Below are 24,405 nucleotides of genomic sequence, written 5' to 3' on the forward strand. Positions count from 1 at the left end.
TAGAATGTTTGAATGTGAAAAGGTGATGAGGGAATGCAAACAGGTGTGCAAATAGCTACAGCAATGTCTTGCTTCCCCAAAGACAATTGATAATTGCGAGTAGGTTAGTTACAATAAGGGATTAAAGTATATACTTAATGAATAATAAATTGTTATTTTAATACATAACTGATGTAGAACACTTTCAAAAGTAACTTAAACTGTGCCTGGAAGTGACCATTTGTAGTGCTTCAAGTTTTCTGAGAAACATTTAGTAGCTTTGAAAACTTTAGACTGTGAACTGGTTTGGAAATGTAATATTTCATTGTGTGATCTTCATATTACACATATATTAAAATATAATTTATTACCTTTGTTTACTCGGTGAAAATATATTTAAAATAGAATATGACAACAGATAATTTCTTAAACCCTTTGGTGTCATGCTGATGGCTATGTAACATATTGTGATGGTTTAGAATGAAACCCCTAGTGACCTGTACAGCCAGCTGCAACAAATAAAAATGTTTTATTGCCTACTTGCGTATTGTGTTTACGCCATGGCAGACTGGCTGTCATCAGAGAAGCTCAGATGAACTTTTTGATTAAATGATGTAGCTGCTGTTACTGTGGTGAAAATTGTTTTGGTAGTTCTGTTTCTTGTAAACTTTTGTCCTTTTATCTGATAGCTTGCTACAACTTTCTAACTGGTCTGTATTTTGCTTCTAAATTAGTTATGAAGCAGCTGCCAGTTTTATAGGCCACCTTTTGTTCTGCATCCGGATGAACCAACGAAAGCTATAATGAGGACCTTGCCTCTGCCCATGACTCCTTGAAAGCAGTGTTGCAGAGAATTAGTCATTCCTGGTAGGTTTGGGTGCTCGCTCAGGGCAGCGGTATTGTTCCTCCTTGTGTTAAGCACATGGGCTGAGTTGCACTGCTGATGTCCATGCATTCCCTGTGTTTTCAGCTGAAGATCTGTCTCTGGCTTAGTTGCTTTAAAGTAGGTGGTGCTTTGAGCCTTGCTGATTTCAGATGGCACTTGAAGATGCTATGCATCTTTACAGGGCAGCATCCATGCTGTGAGGCAGCATGTTGAGTCGCAAGTAGAAGGCTGTGGGATTTGGGGCTGTATGTCATGCTTCTGGTGTGATTTGCCTGTGACTGTGGAGCAAGTGAGCTGTCAAGTCGATTGATGAGTATGAGCTAATGCTTGATAAGCTTTTGTCCTTTAATTAAGCAGCAACATCAGTCAGTACTGTGGGGCAGTTTGGTGTTGCAAACATACCTTTCATACTGCATGGTTTTCCTGCCCTTAGAGCTGACTTAGCTGATTAGAAAGGATGTGACTTTTTTCCTTCTTGTAGTAACAGGCTACCAAGCACTTGCTGGATTATGTACAGTAAAACATGCCTTTTGTAATGTCTGTATGGCTGAACTGCTTTTATGTTTCTCATGGTTTACACAATGGCGTGACTCCTTTTTTAAATAGAAGCTTCCTGAGTATTTGCATGTTGTTTCTGAGCCACGTCAATTTGTTACCCCAATTTGACAGTGGTACTGACTTTCATGGATGTGAATCCAGTGTATCCAAGAAGTCTGCCTTTCAGGCTATTCAGAGTAATAATGCAACTTGTACCTTGCTTTGAAGAAGGTTCAAAGATCTGCCTCATGGACTGTGTCCGTTTGTCAGAAGGATGCTGGTCAGGAAATGCATGTGTAACATCAGTGTAGCAGTGTGGTAAGGCATTTTGAGTGATGCTGAACTAGCTAAAGCATTAATACCACACACACATTGTAAGAGTAGCAGAAGTCAGTAATGCCTGAAGAAGCAGGGATTTTTCCAAGCATAGGAAAGGTGACCTATAGCTTGGTTCCTGCTGTGGTTACAGGAGAAATTTTCTTGTGTGTAATTTACATCCAACAGTTTAATTTGGCTGGTATTGCTTTGTACCAAATTAATTGCATCTTTCTGTGGAAGTATTGGCTGACTTCTTAGGGAGGGTATAAAATGTTTTCTATTGCTTTGTAACCACAAGAAGGTGTGCTGTATGCTTGTGGTTTTCCTTACCTCTCTATGTGTAAGAAACATGATCAGTATTGCTTGTATAATACTTGCTTGTTGCTTTCTTCCAAGGAGGTAGTTGTTGTCTAGGAGTTCAGCTAGAAGGGAATGATGGTCATTGTTTATCTCCTCTTGCAGCTTCCTGCTTTATCAATTAAACAGAACAGAAAATGCTCTTTACTCCTACTGTTTTAACAACCAAAATAGATTCTACAAAGCTTAAAGGAAATGGACCCTGACGCACATCTATGTAGTAGATTTGCAGCAAGCTTCTCTGACTGTGCTTGAAGCACACTGAGCAGCTGGGGTTCTCACTGGCAGTGCCTGTACTTCGTGCATCAGTTCCATATTGTGGGATGAGGCAGTGTGCAATAGCAAGTGGGACTTCTCATGAAATATTCAAGGCAGAAGTAGTCTGCTGTGAGCATGCTGCAGGCGAAGGCAAAGCATTGCAAAGAGCCAGTAAGGACACAGAAGAACCTTCCTTATTCATTAGCCTTGTGCCAGCTAGCTAGTTCTTTGTGACAACGTTAAGGAAGTTTAAAGGCATGTGGAAAGCTAGCTGTAACCATTGAAGGTAACAGAGGAGACTGGCACTTCTCACTAATTGTAGAAGCATTAAGTAAGCCCAGTAATCATAGAATGACAAAGGTTGGGAAAGACCTCTAAGAGCATTCAATCCAACTGTCCTACCTATCACCAATATTTCTCACTAAACCAGTCCCTCAGCACAGCGTCTAAATTATTCTTGAACTCCTCCAGGAACAGTGACTCCACCACATCCCTGGGCAGCCCATTCCAGTGTGTGACCAATCTCTCAGAGAAGCATTTCCTAATGTTCAACTTGAATCTCTCCTGGCACAACTTGAGGCCATTCTTTCTAGTCCTATTGCTAGTTACATGGGAGAAGAGGCTGACCCCCAGCTCACCACAACCTCCCTTCAGGTAGTTGTAGAGAGCAATAAGGTGTATGGGGCTGCTGAATCATGGCCTGAACCTCTGACTGATCACCTGAGGTGAGCAATAAGTCAGCCACGGGAGCACGGGTGAAGGCAATTCACCTGTGCTGCAGGAAGGGGTGGAGCCTGGCTGCACCTCTCCTAGACCCATTTAAGAGCTGACTGCCGGGGGGAAGGATCTTTTCTGGAGATCTATTCCACTGGAGTTTATTATGTGAGCCCAGGATAGGGTGAGTGTCCTTTTTTCCTTACTCTAGTTACATCAGCCAAACTTCTGGGTATACCATACCATCTGTATATTCATTGATTGTACATATACCATCTGTATATTTATTGATTGTATGTAAGGTTACCCCTGAGGCTCCTCTTCTCCAGACTAAATAATCCCAGCTCCCTCAGCTGTTTCTCATAAGACGTGTGCTCCTCACCGGCTTCATTGCCCTTCTCTGAACATGCTCTAGAGCTCCAGAGTCTTTCTTACAGTGAGGAGCCCAAAACTGAACACATTACTCAAGGTGTGGCCTCACCAGGATGTGTGAGGAGTACAGAGGGATGGTCACTCCCTGCTCCTGCTGACAATGCTATTTCTGATACAAGCCAGGATGCCATTGGCCATCTTGGCCACCTGGACACACTGCTGAGGCGTGTGTTCCAATCGTTCAGTGTTCACTGTACAGTGCCTGAAAGCAGCATTAAGGAGAGCCAGCATGCTCAGGTCTCCATCACTCAGCTAGGCAGTGAAATCTTGAGTCTGCCAGGTTCAGTCCCTGTGCAGGACTTACTACTAGACTACTGTTCAGATTTAAGTGCCAATGTGAGAGTGGTATTGGTGCCTTCTGTGTCCAGATTCTACTTTGAGTGTAATAAACCAGCAGAATTCTCTGAAATGGTTTGAAAAGTAGACAGTAGTATTATTAGTAACTCTGAATTAGCTCGGTTTTGTAGAAAAGCTTAGTGGATCCCTCCTTTCCTTGAAAGGGCAGCATCTCTCCATTTGGAGAGCAGTGCTGTGTCTGTTTGGTGCATGAAGGAGCAAATGCAGTGCTCTTAGGACCAGAGGGTGCTCATAAACACAGATGTTGCTGTGGTGTCTCGCATCTAGAAGGAAAGATGCACTGACTTACCTAGCTGCTGTTTACAGACCTACAATAGTATTATCCAGTGCAAAATATAGGGACATGCATGGTGAAGAATGCTGTGTTGTCTTCCAGCAGGACCTCTGCTTTCAGAACAGAACCCAAGCAACAGTGCTGGCAAGGTGTGCTCCAACCACATCCTTTAGGTGTGGTTGCTGAACAAAAATAAGAGGCAGGAGCCTCTACTGTAGATTCAGAATGTGCTGGGTACAGGATGGCATCGTCTGACAGAAACCCAGTGCTGTCAAGGTAGTGGCTGTTCTGGGCAGATTCAGTCTTCCCTTTAGGAGCAGTACTGATGATGTGTTGTGGGTTTATGGCTCTGAAGAACGTGACAGTCAGGCACTGAACTTTTAACTGACCCAGGTTTTATAATATAAACCAAAAGCAGTGACCTGTATTGTCATTTTACAGCTCAGGAGACTAAACATAGTGATCATACTATGGCTTTACCTGAACAAGAGAACTGGATTCTTCTAAATTTAATCACGGGATTTGTCTCTTCTCCTTATCAGTACTCTTATATCCTGAATGTTGCTTCAAATGATTCTTTACTGGCTTTACATGAAGGCATCTTCGTGGTGTTGTACAAACAGATGGATGTCATCTCTGAGCCCTGAACTAATCACTGGTTTTAGCAGCATAAATCCTCCCTTTTTGTTTCTGTTGTACCTTGTGCAGTGGTAGGACTTGAGCCAGCGCTGGCATTACTTCACAGGGTTTAAGAGAAGGTATTCTAGGCATTAATTATCCATACTGGTAGAGAAGATCACTGTCAGCAGCTGTTTAAGAGTGGGCAACAAACCAACTCCAAGCATGCAGAAGTACAATATTGGGGACATTGTGATGTTCAGCACTTTGCCATGATAGGTAAATGATTGTATGAGAAATGTTATTGATGATTAATCCTTTACTTAACTAAAAATGATATTGCAGCTTTTTAAATTACGTGATAAATAACCTTTCTTTTCTAATCTTTTCTTTCTAGTTGATGTCCATCAGTGTATTAGGTGTTTCTGCTTGGATCAGAGACTACCTGAATAATGTTCTCACTTTAACTGCAGAAACAAGGTAAAGCTTTCCTTAAATGTATTAATCTGTGAATGATTGTAGCATATGTCGTTTGTTCTGTACAGAGAATTTCCTAATTAGGATTTCTAGGAACTTTTAGTTAAAGTAATTATTGTCTTGTTGGAAGGTGTATTTTTGTAAACTTTTCTGGCATCGATTGTAATTAGAGATAGGGGAGATCAGAATTTCATCTCGTTTGTTCCTGTGCCTTTCTTTTGACAGGGATTGATTTTGGCCATTTGCCAAAGTGTAACCATTTTTGCTTCAAATACTTTATTCTGTCCAGAGATTTAAGAATGCTGTTAGTTTTATTACTGCAGTGTTTACGTGCCCTGTTTGAGGAACAGGACCTCTGTGCTGCACCCTTTGCAAGTGCCAGACAGGTACACTGCCTTTGTCCCAAAGAAATTTCAGATTACACGTTACCTTCTGGTACTTGAATACAGCATTTGAATTCAAAACCATGTAGAAGAGGTCTCTGTTAAACTTCTAAGGTCCTGGGAATCACACATCTTTCAATCTGTGCTTTTCATTTTAGTGGCTATCTTACATTTTTCTACTGTATAGGTTTTGTGTAATTATACCATTTTCATTATGATTGGTTTCAGGGTGGAGGAGGCTGTCATTTTAACTTACTTTCCTGTGGTCCATCCAGTCATGATTGCAGTCTGCTGTTTCCTTATCTTAGTTGGAATGTTGGGCTACTGTGGAACAGTGAAAAGAAATCTGTTGCTCCTTGTCTGGGTATGTTTCATAAACTCTAACTTCTGCTTCACTTCAACAATGTAAGAAAAGTTTTATTCCTCTGGTACTAGATAAATACTGATTATTTTTTATTAGCATGTTGAGTTATGCTATCAGTGAGGAATTGTAATTGCTAAGCACACAGTGGGAAAGAATTTATTGCTTAGATGGAATTATGCTATGGCTGAAAGACAAGCAATGTTTCATTTTTAAAATTCTACTTTGTTTAGTAAGGAGCTGCTGAAGGGAAAAATAACTCACTCTTAAGTACTAATTACAGGAAAATGAGTTTGAGTGCTTGGAAATAAACCCTTATGCTACCCTTCTCACTCTTTCAATGGCTAGATAAACTATACTTTACATTCACAATTGACTGTAGGAATAAAGCAAAAGAATAGTATTCGTACCTGATGAAAATTGAGTCTGAGTGCATTCAGAACCTCTGCGTTCTTTTACTTGGATGTGAAATTTTGCACTTGCATTTGCTTGTGAGAGCAAATTCAAAACTAAATTACAAGTAATCAGTTTTTTTCTTTTGTTTGGAGACTCAGACAAGAGCAGCCAATTAACAATAGCCTCTCCTGTACAAGGCCTTGCATAAAATCTTGTTGGAGTGAGGCTTTGACTGTAATGGGAATCGAATACCTTTTAGTTCTTTTGGAATTCAGTGACTTTGAGGGTGATGGTGGTGTTTTTCTGTTTGTTTAAAAAAAATAAAAAACAGCCCTTGAACATATTTTAAATATTTAGATTTTTAAAACATTTAGGCCCTTGGCAACACTGAGATCAACGTCTCCATGTGCCTGCGGCCTTCTGTGAAATCTAGCTGTTTGCTCTCTGCAGATCTTGTCTTTGCCTTTTAACATAAGATTAGTGGAAATGCAAGTAGAATGTAGCCCTGAGCAAAGGATGTGAAGGAAGTGTATTAGGTTTGACTATTGTTTTTGCAGTGTGGGATGAAGTGAACTAGTAAACTCATTCAATTCTTGTGAATATCCAGGAGTCTTGCAGACGTAGGGTTGGGCTTGTGCTGATTTTTTTTTTTTTCTGTGTTGGGTTCTCCCAAATCATGTGTTGTTTAAATTTTCTAATGTCTTAAGGCTGAAGCACATGATACCCAAACCTCACAGACATTGCCCAAAATGACTAAAAAGGAAGTGTGAAATTGTCTGAGATTTACATAACCTTTGCTTTTATCTAGTTGAAAATAGTATTAACGTTCAGGAAACTCTAATTAGGATCTGTACTAAAATTACTTTTTTGAGAGAAAGTTGGAATAAATTCTATTTGAGTTTTCCAGCTGGAGGTCTGCGGCACAAATGTCCCTTAACTGCTAGATGGCAAATACTGTTCTCCCTTTTGTATATTAAGAACATAATATGATAATTGTTTCAAAGTTATGTAACAAGGAAAAGTATAATTTAAATCTGAAAACTTTATAGTAATACAAGTCATACGTTTTTTATTTCTGGATATTCACCATGCAAATCGGTGAGATCAAGTTCTGTGACTTAGTTATGAGCTTTTGCGTAAAAATAGCAGGTTCATGTGATTTCATGCATCATAATTATTTATCTAGCAACACCTACATTTTAGCAGGGCCTTACACGTACTTCTGTTTTAGATAGTGAAAGCATTAAAAGATGGTAAACTGCATTAAGCTCTTAGATTTTTTTGTAAGGTCGTAAGATTACTTTTATTACGAGTTTTGTGTATAGTGATAGCTTTTAACGGAAAATGAAGTAAAAGACAAAAGCAACTGCATAATAAATACCAGTTTTGTACATTATCCAGTAAGAGTGGTTGTTTGCTACAAGCCTTCAAAAAATCATAATTAATTATAAGGAAACACTAAGAGAAAGAAGTTAAAACTGTTGTTTGCCCCATTTTATTTAGCTCCCAATAAAAGAGATCAAATCATGCATAGGTTTTATGGACGTCTGGAAATAAGTTATTTGAATTGTGTTTAGGCAGTTAAATTATACTAAATCAAACCAAGACATTTCTATAGTTTAACTTGCAATATTTCATTCTTAGGAGTGATAGAATTTGCTTGTGCTAACCAAACTGATAAGCAAAAGTAAATGATATCTTAATGATATCATTGTCTTTGATTAATTGTTCAGTTAGTATAATCCTGTTCTACTGCAGATGTATTCAGACATAAGATAATGCTTTGTTCTTCAGACTAATCAGAAAAATGATGGATCAACAAACTGAGCTTTTAAAACCGGATGAACTCAAACAAAAGAATCTTCATGTAAAACATTAACAACCTTTTCAGTCATGCCTTTAACCTTTTTGAAGTCCATGAGCCACCATAATGACATGCACAAAGATACTTGGATCCAAATACTGATGTTCCTAGCAGTGTACTAATTGCTAGTGCTAATGTTAATTGAACTGGATTTTTGGAAAATCCAATAAAGCATAAGGTTGGCTAGTAGACATTTTTGATACAACTGAATACACAATTATATTCATTTACTTTTGAAATTCAATTGAATTCATTTTACTTTTGCCTTAAAATAAAATGTTTAAACCTTTCCAACGTCACTTGGGGCATAAATAGTGGTTGAGTTAATGTTTACTCAGCTTAATAGTAAGGAAGTGTAATAATTCAGTCTTTTGAGGTTTACGCTCTGGATTGTTTGTAGAACTAAGCAATTTTAATCTCTAATCATGGAATTTTAATTGCTTTAGAAATACATAATCCTGAAGACTGTTGGTATAAATAACCCATGGCTGTACAGTGTCTGTAATGTAATTTTTATGTCTTGCAAGTGACCCTTATCCTCGCAAAGAAGTTAATATTTCAGGTGTGGAAGATCTGCAGTAAATTACTGTGGTTGTCTTGCTCCATTTTGCAGTGTTAACAATTTAAGTAATAGGATGAATCATCAAAGATGGGTGTGTTTGATTATTGTTCATATGATAAATTTCCATCCTAGTACCTCATACCCCAAAATCTGCAGCTTCCTGTGCTTAAAAGTTCAATGGAGCACCCACTGACAAATATTAAAAAAAAACCAACAAACAAATAACAAAACAACCCAAACAACAACAAAACTTTACTGTATGAATATTTAAAGAAAGAAAATAGACATAGGGTGAAGTACAGCTGGTCATTTTGATTCAGAACTATAGTTTGCAGCTTACATATTTCATACTTAGGATCTAAATGAAATCACTAAAGTTGCAGACTTTGTAAGCTTAGTGAGAGGTGGTTTGGGGGTTGTTATGTGTTGCGTGTTGTGTGAGATGCTTTTCAGTATATTTGGATTTTGTTTTGTAAGTGGTCTGTTTACTAAATGGATATAGTTGATGCCTACCAATATACAACAGTATAACATGATTATTTTTTTTTTATGTAGAAAATTGCCTTTAGAAATGATGTCTTTTCTAAAATAACATTTCATCATTCAAGTTAGTTTTAAGCTAACAGTAACTTTCTTCTGAAGGAGATAGCTATTTAACAGGCAAATTCAATGCATCTAGCGCAGCAAAAAACTACACCAAGTTAAATAATTTTAGGGATTCCATCCATATGCTTAAAAAAAATTATAGAGTATTGAGCCAAAGCAGTAGAGGTAGACTTTTCTTAATATTAACCATGAAAATAATCTTTTGGGAAAAACTTCTGTTTAGAACTGGAGCCTTATTCATTCCAATTAAGATTTATTATAAACTTTCCTCAAGAATGTCCTAGTTCACCAATAGGGATGCTTTACAAAACCAGAAACACTTCTTAGTTAGACTTCTGTTATTTCCAGCATGTTAATTTGAGCCCCCATAATTGTAGCATTGAAATGGATTCATTGAATGTCCCTTTGCTCAACTTGACCTGGGAGAGTGGCTTATTTTTTTGTTATAGCTGTGGAATACAGTAGCACCAAATACATTCTCATATATTAAAGAGTTGTTTTGTTGCTGATTGAGTGGCAGGCTCTTTAGTGTGGGGAGTGTCAGCAAATTATGCAGTAACGTAATGCAGGGAGGAGTTGAGGAAAGCTGGGTTGCTTGTGGTTGGAAGTTTGGGGATGAAATTCAGGAATCCAGATGCTTCAGTTTAGGCTGTCATCATAGCCCACTTCTGTAAGTAAAAAATAAGCCACTATCTCCTCAATCACTATCCTGAATAGAATAGTAACCTTTGGAGTGTGTGAACTTGATGAGGTTTTAGTTGCATTAAGACAACAAGAGTAAACTCTGTTGCTTGGCTGAAAGCTCTTCATGAAAATCCCACTGGAAAATATTTTCCTGGCTGGAGTTTGTATTGCAAATTCTGGCATTTGGAACTATGGGTTTTCTGTAATTACAGCATTCAAACAGTACAGAACTCAAATTTGTCTGAATATGCTTTCACAAAAAGAAAAGCTATTAGAAATATTTGGTCAATAAGTCAAATCTTTTTACTGATTTTTATCATAAAATTGTCAGTTAAATTAATGCTGTTCAGAGCTAGGCATTCATAGACCCTGCTGGTATGTGGTCAGTTTGTTAAATCTGTTATGGCAGAATCTGGTTACAAATTGGAACTTGGCAGGCAGAATTGTCTGTTAATGGAGCTGAAACACAACCAGGTAAATATTATAAAACTGAACTGACCTTTTCTTTAAAAGTACGTCAATATGTTGTGAAGAGGAAAAAATTACAGTATATTCACATTTCAGTTGAACATGCAAATGTAGGGTATAATCATTTAACAAGTGTGACAGGAATATGCTTGTTTCTTGTCAGTAATTCTCAGCTGGCTATGCACAGTGTTTTTGAAAGTGGTTTTAGTAAATGCATATGAAAAATGATTGGGGAACCACTGACTGTGTCACCACTTGTTACAGATTATTCTGTACTCATTTAAACATGTGGATGCCCAGGTGATAGACATGATTAAATTTGGATGTCCAGTACATTGTAAAATATCAATTCTAACTGCCAATGTCTTTCTAGAAGGGATCCCTATTCCCTTTTAAATGTAGCTGCGCTACAATACTATCCATCAACTTTTGAAGGCATCTGACTACGATGAGCATGGATTAGTGGAAGAATCTAGTAGTAATTAAATTTGTCTCTTTTTCTTTTTTTGTGTCAGCATGTATTTCTGTAATTCTGCAGCATATTTGTTCTGACCCATGTGAGGTGTTAGCACAGCTACTCCAGCGTTTTGTGCAACCTTTTGGCACTGGAATTACATGCTAACCAGAACTATTTCATCATTATTAAACTACTAGGCACTGAAAGGGAGGAAATAAGACAAACATATTTACCGTAATCCCATGCAGTTTAGAATTAGAGCAGAGACTAAAATTTGGTGTTGTTGCCTTTTGTGCTTTATAAACAAATTTGTTATAAAGGTAGTGAGACTTGGGAGAAAGCAGGTTCAGAAGGCAGGTTAGCCTGCCTTTTTGAAAGATGGTTTTAAGTCAGTTTTAAGTTTACCAGCTTTTATTATGGGCCAGTAAGTTTGATATGAGCAACTTTGTGAAGAAAGTAAAAATAGGACTATTTTTTATTTTATAGATTTCTGATTTTCACTCTCAAGCTGAGCTGTTTCGAGAAATGTCTAACAGTGTAGAAGCATCTTTTGAAATTGGATAGAGGGTAAGCTTCTTCCCTGTTCAGACCAGGGTTTAAAGGTTCAAATAAATTGTTAGATTTTGAGAATGGTATTGACTGCACTGGTAGAATGAAGCTCAGTTTTGCTGGAGAGGGTTCGTTCTTCACAGCTCCAAGCACAGCACAGCGCAGTTCAGTGCATTTACTCAGCACCTTGAAGTTCTTGAAAAGAACTGTCCAGAAACTCAAAGCTATTCAGGAAAATGTCTTGGATTTATGACAGTAAAGTTTGACAGCGTGATTATGATACTGTCTGTTAAAGTGGACTTTTTCATGTACTTCTGCAATAGCAAGGACTCACTTCCTCATCCTTTTGGAAAAATAAGTATAGTGCTAAGCTAAAAGGTAAACAAATATCTATTGAAAGTAGTCATTTTATGGTTCCACTGTATTTTCAGCAGGAGGCATGCTGCCTGTATGTCTCTGTCACATTTTGCTCTGCATGCTATACTTGTAGAGTAGCCTGATGAGCATGAATATTTTGCCTGCTCTCTGTGATTTTACTAGCTGTCGCTGTGACTGGCATCATGATTTAAAAGTTTTTGGGTAAATCTTTTTTTTCTTCCATGTTCCCATTTTCATTATGCTGTTAGCACTGTTTTCTTCTTCCAAGTTCTTCGAAATCATTAATTTCCAAAGCAGTATTAAAAACTGACATATCACCAGAGCTGAAATGGGCTCTGAGTGGTATTCTCTGATGAAGGGAAAAAGGAAGATAGTAATAGTTGAATTGGAATAATGGAAGTGTGCACGTTGTAAGGCCTAAGACTAATGTGACAGTAGGTACAGTGGGTTGGGGGTGCTGAGGCAAGAAACCTGACAGTATGAGAGTAAGAGGTATATCCTCACTGAGAAGATGGGGAACTACTGAGATAAAGTGGTCTTGTTGCTCTGGGGCTTTTTTTCCCCTCTGTCTTTTCCAGATCCTCTGCTCTGATTGCTTATTTGCCCAGCTTTTTTTTTTTTTTCCTCCAGTGAAGGAAATGGGGAACGAGTGAGTCCCAGAGAGGAGCTGATATATGAGTAAACAGATCCACAAGGCCTAGCTAAACCTCTGTGTCTTGTCTGAACTGCAGCCCAACCTCACAGTGCAGCATGCATGACGTTGTGGTTCAGCTGCATGCTTTTGTCACAAAGTGAATGTGGAGTGGAAGTCCTGTTGTGTAAATGCATCTTTTTTCCTGCCTAATCTGGAGCTTTTGACTAATTAACCAGAGAGGCTCTGTGCTGCATGTGGCATGGATTTTGTACATGAGAAGCAGCTTGCTGCTGAATGGTGAATGTTAGAAGTTTTTCTGGGCCTACTGAGTCAGACTTACTGTAATAGTAGCCTCTCGCTATAAGGAGGACATTGATGTCCTGGAGCATGTCCAGAGGACAGTGAAGCTGGTGAGGGATCTGGAGCACAAGTCTTATGGGGAGCAGCTGAGGGAGCTGGGATTGTTTAGTCTTGAGGAGACTCAGGGGAGACCTCATTGCTCTCTGTAACTGCTTGAAAGGAGGTGTAGTGAAGTGGGGGTGGATCTCTTTTCTCGGGTAACAGTGATAGGACAAGATGTAATGGCTTCAAGTTGCTCCAGGGGAGATTTAGGTTGGATGTTAGGAAAAACTTATTTTCAGGAAAAATGGTGAGATAATGGAACAAGCTGCCCAGGGAGGTGATGGACCACACTTTGTGGAGTCATCTACCCTTTCCAAGAAAAGTGGCACTGAGAAAGGTGGTTTAGTGGGCATGCTGTTGGTGGGTTGATGGTTGGACTAGATGATCTTAGTAGTCTTTTCCAACCTTTATGGTTCTATGATTTCATTTTACAAGGAAAAAGGAAATAAAAAGGGGAAAAAGTGATGAAGGGGGCTGCTGTTAAAAAAAAAAAAAAATCCATACAGAACAGGAAACTTTATTTTTTAATATACATCCTATGAATTACAGGGAGAGGAAGAGGGATGAGAATATTTTAAGCCATGAGGAAATTATTGTCTAATGTATTCTTACCAATGTCCTGTTAAGTATTTGCCATGACCTTATTCCTTGGAGTTGACTTGATGTGATTGAACCTAAGGCAAATAAATTCTAATATTTGTCTGAACTGCACATTTGCTCATTGTCAAGGCAATATTCGTTTCCTTACATTAGTAAAGATGATGTTAAAGTAAATAATGTATAACAGTTCATTAATATCTCATAGAAGAATGTAGACTGTGAACAATATCCTTAGTATTCATGAGTAATATTGTCCAATTTTTAAAAAGGCACACAAACCTGAAGGGAGAATTTGAATACATACCTTAAAAAGAAAAAAAAATTCATTTCCGTACATATAAAAGCCAATTGCTTGATTCAGAAAACTTGTTCTAAAGATTTTGGAAAAAAGCGATGGATATTTGTATAAAACCTGGGCTTTGCAAAGGTCACAGGCTTTAAGATACTTTGTACGGGTTGTTAATCTGGGATACCGAAATTTAAAACATTTGATCAATTAGCTATGGAATGTATTTTGAAGGGCTGTATGGCATTCGGTAGTTAATGTAAGTTGATGGCTTCAGTCCATTTCCTTGTTGACTTGTGATTGCATCCCTTATAAATTTCAGCATTGTTGAGTCAGTATTTTAAATTAGAATAACAAATGAATTGTTAATTCCTCCAGGGCAGGGCTGAGAGAGCTGAGGAAGAGGGAGAGTGGGTGAATTTTTGCACTGAGGGTATGGATAGACAAAGAATTTCAGGTTTCTGTGCAGCTTGTCTGACTTTATTTAGTCATTGTTTGCTCCCTTTTTAAAAAGTATAGCTAGGGCTCTGGGCAGCCTGATCTAATGGTTAACAACCCTGCTCACAGCAGGGGCTTTGGAACTGCATGGTCTTTAAGGTCCCTTCCAATCTAAGCCATTCTATGATTGATCATTAAAATAGACTCGTTAGTTCTTAGACTATGACAAAGGTCTCATAGAATCATAGAATCATTTCGGTTGGAAGGGACTTTTAAGATCATCTAGTTCCAATCCCCCTCCTGTGAGCAGGGACACCTCCCTCTAGGTTACTCAGAGTTCCATCCGGCCTTGAATGCTTTCAGGGATAGGGCATTCACAACCAACCTCACTGAGCAACCCGTTCAAGTGTCTCATCACCCTCACAGTAAATAATTTCTTCCTAATGTCTCATCTAAATCTACCCTCTTCCAGTTTACAGCCATTTCTCCTTGTTCTGTCACTACATGCCTTTACTAAAAGTCCCTCTCCAGCTTTCCTGTAGGCCTCTTCAGGTACTGGAAGGCGCTTATAAGGTCTCCTCGCAGCCTTCTCTTCTCCAGGCTGAAGAGCTCTAGCTCTCTCAGCCTGTCCTCATAGGAGAGGTGCTCCAGCCCTCTAATAACTTTTGTGGCCCTCTTCTGGATTTACTCCAACAACTCCACGTCCTTCCTGTGCTGGGAACTCCAGAACTGGACACAGTACTCCAGGTGGGGTCTCATGAGAGCAGAGTAGAGGAGCAGAATCACCTCTGTTGACCAGCTGGTCACACTTCTCTTGATGCAGCACAGGATGCAGTTGGCCTTCTAGTCTGTGAGTGCATACTGCCAGCTCATGTTGAATCTTTCATCAGTCAGCACTGTCAAATCCTTCTCCCAGAGCTGCTCTCAAGCCATTCTCTGCCCAACATGTATCTGTGTTTGAGAGTGCCCAACCCAGATACAGGACCTTGCACTTGGCATATTGAACTTCATGAAGTTGGCCTGGGCCCACCTCTCCAGCATGTCCAGGTCACTCTGGATAGCATCCCTTCTCTCTGCTGTGTCAACTGCACCGCTCAGCTTGGTGTCATCTGCAAACTTGCTGAAGGTGCACTCAATCCCACTGTCTGTGTCACAAAGATGTTAAATAGCACCAGGCCCAGCACAGATTCCAGAGGAGCACCACTTGTCACTGGTCTCCACTTGGACATCGAGCTGTTGACTGGAGCTTTCTGAGTGCAACCATCCAGCCAATTCCTTAGCCAGAAAGTGGTCCATCCATCAAATCCATTTTTCCCCAATTACCAGGTAGAGGGAACTACAGTTTGTAACTTAGGAAGGAAGGAAGGACTTAGTTTTTTTTAATGGAAAATGTCTGATTTTCATTGGTAATCAAGATCTATGATGGTGGCCATTTTGATGTTTCTTAGGGTGCAGACAGATGTTTGGATGTCTTGTGTCTCAAAAGAGTACTGCTGATCCTCTCAGGCTGTCTGTTAGCCATTGGGAAATGCTGTGCGTAACCCTTCTAAATTCTTTTGGCATCTTTTTCACATACATTATCTCTAGTCTTTCAGAGATCCCCATGCAATTTTATTCTGCAGATGCTTACCCTTGAAATCTCCCTCAGCCCCTGCCTGTCTCTGTCAGATCTTCCCTTGCCTCCTTTGCCATTTGGACCACACTGCCCAAAAAGATGGCGTGAACCCCAGTAAGCAAGACTGAGGATGGACTTGATGATCAGTTAGTTTTTGTTTGCTCTGATGTGAGGGATGTGGTTTTTCTCGAGTCTGGAAAAAAAAAAAAAAAAAAGTGTTCTGTCTTCTGGGAAAAAAGAAAAGCATTTGGGACGAGAGGGGCAAATCTTTAAAACAGATGTTTATTAAATGAAATAAAAAAAGCACACGATGATTCATTAATGAGTACACTGATTCTTCAAATAAAGCTACATTTCCTCAAAAATTGAAGAACTTTATAGTATCCTAGACCAGATTTGCCAGTAACTGGAATATCCCCTGTGCTCTCATTTTTCTTTACCGTATTGCAATTTCTGACTCCAGTCATTAATGTCTGTCTGCAGTTTCCATTTGCTTTCATATACAGAATGCTCTCTTTCTTTCTCGCTGTCTGGAAAAGGACTTCAGAAGAAGCCAATACTTGAAGTATGTTGTGTGATGGGATATATTCATTCTTCAGGGAAGAATTTAGTAGTCTGTGATGCCTCTGCAGGTTTTCTGGAAAAGCAGTGGCTAGCCAGGAGGCTTTAAGAAAAGGTGAAATAGGGTCCTGGTTCCTGTAAAAGGGGCATCTTGTGATGTGCAACCCAAGAAGTCTGAGAAAGGAAAGAAGTGAATTAAGCCACTCTTATGCCTTTCTACTTCTGATGAGGTTTAGGTGGTCACATAACCCTGTCTCTGTTTTCATGAGTTGCCTAGACTTCTGCTTCTGCATTACACTTCCAGGCTGCAAACAACATGATCGTTATCATGGACAGGTACAAGATGGATCTAATGGTGTGAAAGGGGACTTTTTCAGGTCCTTGATTCTCTCTGTACTTGGGATAATAGACCATCAGTTTTACAGGTCATAGTAGTTGAATGTTGCTGAGGCATTATGTAGGTAATTGGCAAAAAAAAAAAAAAACTACCAAACCCAGCTGTGACAGAACAAAATGCCATGTGGTAATACTTCAGTAATCCCTGAAAAAGTTCGGTGTTCTTGGAAATACTTTGAAGATGGGCATTTTAAATTGGAACTAGAGTGAGAGGAGGAGCTAAGTTTTTATGAATTGTTTCAGAATACTGTGTTTTCTGAAGGCCCTTGCCTTCCTTTCTTGCCATCTTCTAGATGACAAAAAAAAAAAAAGGAAATACAAAAAATACGTTGGCAGTGGTTGAGAGTGCTATGAGGAAGGTAGGGTGTAGAAGTATCAGGGTTGTGGGATACAGTTTTGAGTGTAGAGCATAACAGCATTCTTCAGTGGGTTAGTCGTCTTTACAAAGTGTAGCTGCTTAGCCCATAGAAACAAGGAAGAAATATTAAACCTTGGTTTGAAACCAAGTCCGTGCATCTGGCGGAGTAGGAGTCTGTAAATGGAGGAAGAGGCATTTAGCAGTCAGACTCCTGTGGGAATTCAACTGGGGATGAGGAATAAGAAGTGATGCCAATAATTTATGTATTTGGAAGATGGAAATTTGGAGTAATATCTTTCTATAATGGCTCCAGAGGCTTCTTTTTTTTATACCACACAACTTCTGTAAGAATTACTCTGCAAACCATTACGTTTAGAGAGTTACAATATTCCCCTTCAACAGCAGAGTGAAACTGAAGCTCATGTAGGAGAACTTGGTGTGCTTGCAGTTGCTAATTTCCTAGAGTATGCTTTCATACATATGAAATCTTTATATCTTCTGTTGTCTTTTTCTTTACGGACACAAGATGGGCTTTCTCAAAGCAGAAGGCTTCATTCTACAGTGCTGTGATGTGTCCAAATGTTGCTGGAGTCACGAGTCTCAATTCCTGGCAGACCTAGATATGTTTTATGAGTGAACTGGGACAAACAGCGTCCTATCCCAGATTATGTTCAATAACTGGATAAAATCATGTGTTTTGGCTCTTCTATCTCTAACTGCTACTAGAAATTCTTTTAACTACATGTTGACAAAAATGAGGAAATATCACATATTAAGGTTTGTGACTGAATGAAATGTTACAAGGAACTGAAAATTAAAAATTTTCCAGAGTATTCCACACTTACACCCTGGTCTGTCATTTTCATTATGATCAGTGAATTTTATATAACATTTGGGGATTGTTGGCAGTCCCGGACCCGTAATTCAGAGTATAAAACTACTGAAATTTTCTTTGACAAATGAGAACACAAATTCACTTTTCACCTAAACATTCAGTTGCTTTCCCTCTCAAAAATGTGATATTGCCCATAATGCTCTTAAACACTTTTTCATATGAACTGAGAGCTAAAGCAGGTGGCATTGTTTCCTTCTCTGAAAGAGAATACTTTGTAAAGTGATTTTCCATTTAAAAACAAACAATAAATAACATATTTGCATAAATTGCAATCATTAGAGTGGCAGCGGATGGATTGAGTGCTCAGTAAGTTTGCAGACAACACCAAGTTGGGAGGCAGTGTTGATCTGCCTGAGGGGAGGAGGGCACTACAAAGGGACCTGAATAGACTGGATGAATGGGCCAAGGTTAACTGTATGAGTTTCAGTAGGGCCAAGTGTTGAGTCCTGCATTTTGGTCACAACAAGCAACCCTACAGGCTTGAGGAGAAGTGGCTGGGAAGCTGCCTGACAGAAAGGGACCTTAGTGTACTGATGGACAGTCAGCTGAATATGAGCCAGCTGTGTGCCCATGTGGCCAAGGCTTGGTTGTGGTTGGATTTGATGATCTTGAACATCTTTTTCTAACCTGAGTGATTCTATGATTCCATGATTGACTAAAAGCTGAAATATATGTACATATAATTTTTTAAGAAAGCATTATTACATGATGTGGCTCAAACTTTTTTGTCTTCTGAATCTTTAGAGGATGGATGTAATAGTTGATGAAGGCATACACTGGAGCTCTGCTTGTGCTTGTAGTGTTGATTTGTAAATATGCATGATTGTGTTATTCAGTTCTAACAGCTATGAAAATGCAGAGTAACATGGCAGAGACTGGTAAAACAGGATTTCTTCTTTCAACACCATCTCCTTTGCAGGTGGAGGATTTGAATGTAAGATTGTTTTGAAAATTCACATGAATATTTTTGCATAAACGATTTATTTGCTTCTACCAACTTAATTCAGGTAGTTAGATTTCACTGGCAAGTAGAAGTAAAGTTAAGACACTATTCCAGAATTACATAGCTCCAAATTGGATGAAAGAAAAAGATCCTAGTAGATGACTGTTAGATCCTAACACTTGTGGATTTATGTTCTCCATTTTAAGTAATACAGCATATCGACCTTTTAATAGGGGGAAAAAAAAAACAAACACCACAATACTTAAGCTCAGTAAATATTTGTGGTTTGGGTTTTTTTTATGCCTTCCTAAATATATTCCATGATGAAATGACGCGTACCCTACTAAAGAAATTACATTCTATTCTGCTTTATATTTTGATGGTGCTTCATGGTGTACGTGTACTTATTCCATACCTCTCAAAAATGATGATGAGGGAGCTAACATGGGACACTGGAACTTCTAGAGCCCTCTGTTTGAAGTGTCTACGCTTCTGTCTCTACTCTGAGCAAAATAATAGAGGAGAGAGAGAGAAACCTAGTAAAAGTGTAAATTAGAAACAATATTCAGTCTCATCAGATAAATTTAAAATCATAGGTGCTTTTTTTATTGTTTAAATTTTAAGTAAAACCAAGACTAGTGAATACCTGTGCACTGAGTACAAGTGGGAACTCCGTCCAGTGACATGGAAGAAAGCTTGGAGGTGAAAATGAATGGGACCTTTAAATGAAAGATGTGTGACGAGTTACTCTTAGGAAAGGTCTTTGTTTCCATGCTACTTCACCCTTCAGTTCAGAAGGGCTTTCTTAATGCTATATAAAAAGTCAATCTTATTCCACTTTTCTTAACTGTTTTTAACAAGACCTGTACCGCTTCTTCATTTATAGAAATGTTTTCTATTTTTAAACAGTTCAGGGGTTAGATCTTGGAATAGACAAAAAAAATGTCAATCCATGTTAATAACTTCTCGCACATTTATGCCTGATCTCAAGTTAATTTGTTAAGTTACTTTATTAGGAATATAGTTTCAAGAACCGTTTTTTTCTGTCTTGTCAATCTTTTTTATTTTATTTCCTTCTTTTTTGGCTAGGAACATTGCTTAAATAGGTAAAACTGAAAAAAAAGAAGTTTTTTACATATATGTAAGGAAGTAAGATTATCCTCTTTGTGACTGTTTCGTCATAGTGTGCCATGATAGCTAGCCAGAGTGTTTTTAAACAACAAGGAAATGAGTTTGTTTTCCCATGGTAATATTGCATATGCTTCATGTTTAAGTCAGTAAGAAAAATTGCATTATTTAAATGTTTAGAAAGTTTGTGTCATGAATGTTTAATATGTATTTTGATCACAAAAAATATTTTTCAGATTTCATCTCTGCAATCATGTGAAATATTAGTGATGTTTTGAGTTTGTTTTTGTTTTTAATATTTAGGTCTTTTTTCAAAGTTAACCTGAATTTCTAAACTGAGGCCATTCTGTTTTCTGCAGTACTTTGGAAGCTTGCTTGTGATATTCTGTGTTGAACTGGCCTGTGGTGTTTGGACATATGAGCAGGAAATAACGGTGAGTCAGAAAAGGAGGCTGCATTTTTTCAGTGGAAGAAAACAAAAGATTTCCATTAGCTAGCTGTTTTCTAATTACTGTAATATTTATCTTTCTTCATTCTACTGACCACCTAAGTTTCTATTTCCATGTGATTGGTTTTGTTTTGTTTTGTTTTGTTTTTTTTCTTAAACAGTGAATCCTTCTGCAAATGCACATCTATCTAGATGGTCCTTCCTGGGTTTCTTGATGTGCGCTATGTATTTGAGAACCAAATCCCAAAGCCCCTGATTTACTTAAGAACTGTATCTTTTAATTAACTCTTGCTTAGATGAGTTGTCATTGAAGCCAGTGGAAATTTTAAGGATTAGATATGAACTTCAGTTTTAAAGATAAGTATTTTGAGAAGGGGATGTGAGAATTTGTAGGTCTTTGGTTCCAAAAACTTCTTCATGTTTTAAAGAGCTGTAACGCAGTGTACTATACTGCAAGCAGACAATGTGTTCAAGAAAGGACTTGCTACCTTCTGAAATTTTTGCACTGCCTCCACAAGCTATAAATGCCAGTTTTAAGCTAAACATGTCTTAGCTATAAAACACACTTCCGTAAACTCATGAAGAGTCTTTAATCTGTGTCTAGTTTTTGTAGCTGTACCTGTCTCTAGTTTTCAAACTGAAGACTTGTAACCATCATGCAAGAAAATGGGTAGGTGTTGAGCAAAAACTGAAACAAAATGTTATTATGCTGGGTGTTTTTGTATCTTTTTTTCTTGTATTCATTTTGTACATTTGGATGAGTAGAATAATGAGTATTTTTCTCCGAGCTGCCCAAAATATGCCCAACAGACTGGTCTTCTCAGCAGTGTGTAGCATTACATTGCAGTAAGTTGGGAGGTAGCATTCTGGTACTTACATGCTACTAAGGAATTTCTGACACATCTGAAGTTTGAAGTTACGTGGCAGTATTTTAAATATGAATTCATTCCCTTGCTATACAGATCTTAACAGGGTGCTCTAATGTAATAATGATTGAGGCTTTTACTTTTAATGATTGAGTCTCTTTACTTTAAATGTTAGCCCATAATGATGTATTTTAAAACTGGAAATCTAGATGGAAGGCATGCTTCCTCTTACGAGTACAGCTGCCCTCTCCAGAGCTTTGTTAAAGATTACTGTTATAACTAGCATCTTTTTAAAGAAAGCTAGTCAGTAGAAGATGCCTGAAATAACCTTCAGTGCACCAATATGTGCCTTTACTGTTCAGAAAACCTAAAGTTATGGGTTTTAGTGTAGCCTCCAAGCTTTCAGTTGTCTGCTATGCTATTGAAACCTCAACCCAGAACATTTTAATAAAAGCCCAGTTAGACTTACTGTATATGTCAAGGCACTGCTCATAAATAATGTGATGCTGCTTTCAGAAAAACCTTTCTCTCAGCCCTTCTCCCCAAGAAAGCAGTACTGAGCTCAGTGTTTTCACCTTTGGTAGTGGACACAGTGAACCCGGTTATTCCATACTTTTCCAGGTCTTCCTCTCTCTCCAAAGAGAGTGTGAACATTGAACATGCAAATATAACCAAAAATTCAGAACAGAAAGTTCAGAAATTGCTTTTCCTTTTCTCTTCTTCCTTCCTTTTATGCCTTTCCTCTTTACCCTCTGAAACCTTTTGCTGTGTTTTCTCTTTCCATCTGATTATCTTTCCTTCTTGTTTTTTGTAACACTGGTTCTTCTTGTGTAATGAGATGGGCCAGACTCAGGTTTCCTGCTGCTCACATGTAGAAGAAATTTGGTGTCTTGGAAGAGCACAGCAGTTTCTCAGTGATTTTTTTCATACATGTTCATGTCATTTCCCTGGAGCATGCTTTCTTTTACACTCCTGTACTACACGAAGATAAGAAGAGTCCCTTGTATCCCAGAGGAGTGACTTACTGGCATGTTGATTTCAGCATAGCATGAAGTCTCAATAATCTCTTGTGGATTTCAGAGAATCAGTTAGCATTAGTATAGGTGGGTGTGTGATGTTGTCAAAATGTCAGTGAGGAACAGCCACATCTGCTTATCCAAAATGGTCTTTCTTTGGCATGTGGTCAAGACTGCTCTAAGAGCTCTTACATAAACAATTTTCCTTCCAACTTACGATAGCTCTCAGCGTGAAGCATGCCTTATGACTGATTTTCCCACCCACAAAATTGAAGGCCAGTATGGGTTCTCAACTTACTTGGGCATTGGTCAAGCCTTGATACTCATTTAGAAAAATAATAATGAACAAGCAGATGTGAACAGCAAACTGAGCTTTGTAGAACTGATGCTAAATCAAAGCCAACATCTCTAATTTCTCTTTATCTACATGCTGCATGAAGGTAGTGGTGGACGAATCAAACAAATGGTGTACAGTCAAACAAATGAATCTCAAGATTCTGAATTATTATGCAGTACTGCACACATGAGTTGCCAAGAAACTATTTAATAGATACATTGAAGGCCCTAGTTTGACATTTTGACATTGTGGTAGCAGTCAAACACATGATTTCCAGTGTCTCTCCTTAGTTCCGGAATTCAAATTGCCTTCCTGCAGTGGGTTTTAGATTGCTTTGTTTTTAATTTTCTTCTCTCACTTTTGGATTTTTTTTCCCCTGTTTCTCATTGTTTTCATAAAGAAGTTGAACGCCTTGTGTTACATGCGTAATCTTGGACTGTATTCAACTCAAATAAGATAATAAAATAGCCTAGCAAATATTAACTCAATTGCAGTGATATCAAATACTATCCAAAGAAAGCAGAGTACTGATTTCCATTGCAGTGTAAAAAGAAATTAATCGAGTACAAAAGTAAATTATTATAGTGACCAGTATGAATGTTTGCAATGGAAATATTCTGTGATACTCTTTTCGTAAGTATTTTTAGTAATGTATTGCTAATGTATTTTTTTTTTTAATGTGGACAATTGTGAGTTCAAAGCTTTATAGCATAAGAAATAAAAATTCTGCAAATTGAATTGTGTTAAATTTCTGGGTTATTGTTGTGATTTGACCTGGCAGGTGGCTAAGTACCACACAGTCATTTGCTCACTTCTCCCCTTTTCAATATATTTGTATTCAAAACTGTAGCATAATTTAAAAGTTCTCAGATGCTCTTATTTGGTTTATGGGGTCTGTCAGCCACTGAGTGTTCCTGTATTTCTGTAGAGCATCTGGCATAACAAGGTCTGGGCTTCTTGGGAAGTGTTCTGATTTTTTTTTCTCCTCAGGTTGCATTATTATTAACAGAGTGCTGTTACTGTTTGCTCCAAATTGAACGGCAGACCTCAGTCATAGCCACTAGAATAGCTTGGCTCCTCAGCCATCCAAATGAAAGCCCATAATGCAATTGTGATTACTTTCACCGTGACTACTATGGCTAATGGGAACAAGGTACTACTCAGCATGAGTGGTATGCGTGCCTGGAAGAGCACTACAAAGTCTTCAGCTCTGTATTTTAGTCTCGCAAACTGAAATTTATGGTGCTTGAATAGAAGCCTGTTTCTTACCTTGCGTCTTAACTGCACTCCATATCCAATGACAGAACACTTATTTGCTTTATTTCTGACAAATTGCCTGTTTGGGATCACCAGCTGAGAAGAGAGCACCAGCTCCTCACTTCTAAGTAGTCAGATTTTAAAAAGCATTTTAAGAATTCTTCTTTTAAAGGCAAAGATTTACAAGGGCATATGAGAAGAAAAGTTTCACAGGCCCTCATTGTGTGGTGGATTTCAGTCAAAGCCTGAAAGCCGCCGGCAATGCTCTGTGGGTAGAATTCATCTAAATTAATTGCATATATTTAGAAGA

The 24,405-nt window shown here is 38.3% G+C and overlaps 1 protein-coding gene across 2 annotated transcripts in view; it reads left to right on the forward strand.

Moving 5' to 3' along the window:
• Nucleotides 1–24,405, forward strand: part of TSPAN12 (tetraspanin 12) — a 44,598-nt gene that overhangs the window by 9,003 nt on the left and 11,190 nt on the right. The window contains exons 2-5 of one of the 2 annotated variants that reach the window (XM_042872787.1): nucleotides 714–846; nucleotides 5,128–5,210; nucleotides 5,819–5,954; nucleotides 20,531–20,605. In XM_042872787.1, the coding sequence (XP_042728721.1) occupies nucleotides 5,131–5,210; nucleotides 5,819–5,954; nucleotides 20,531–20,605 (291 nt within the window). In that variant the 5' untranslated portion in view covers nucleotides 714–846; nucleotides 5,128–5,130. The remainder of the gene's footprint in view (nucleotides 1–713; nucleotides 847–5,127; nucleotides 5,211–5,818; nucleotides 5,955–20,530; nucleotides 20,606–24,405) is intronic. The other variant, XM_042872786.1, reaches the window with a different exon arrangement.

Source organism: Lagopus leucura, unplaced genomic scaffold, assembly GCF_019238085.1.
Source record: "Lagopus leucura isolate 7727_CA_CO unplaced genomic scaffold, USGS_WTPT01 Super-Scaffold_100008, whole genome shotgun sequence".
Taxonomy (NCBI): domain Eukaryota; kingdom Metazoa; phylum Chordata; class Aves; order Galliformes; family Phasianidae; genus Lagopus; species Lagopus leucura.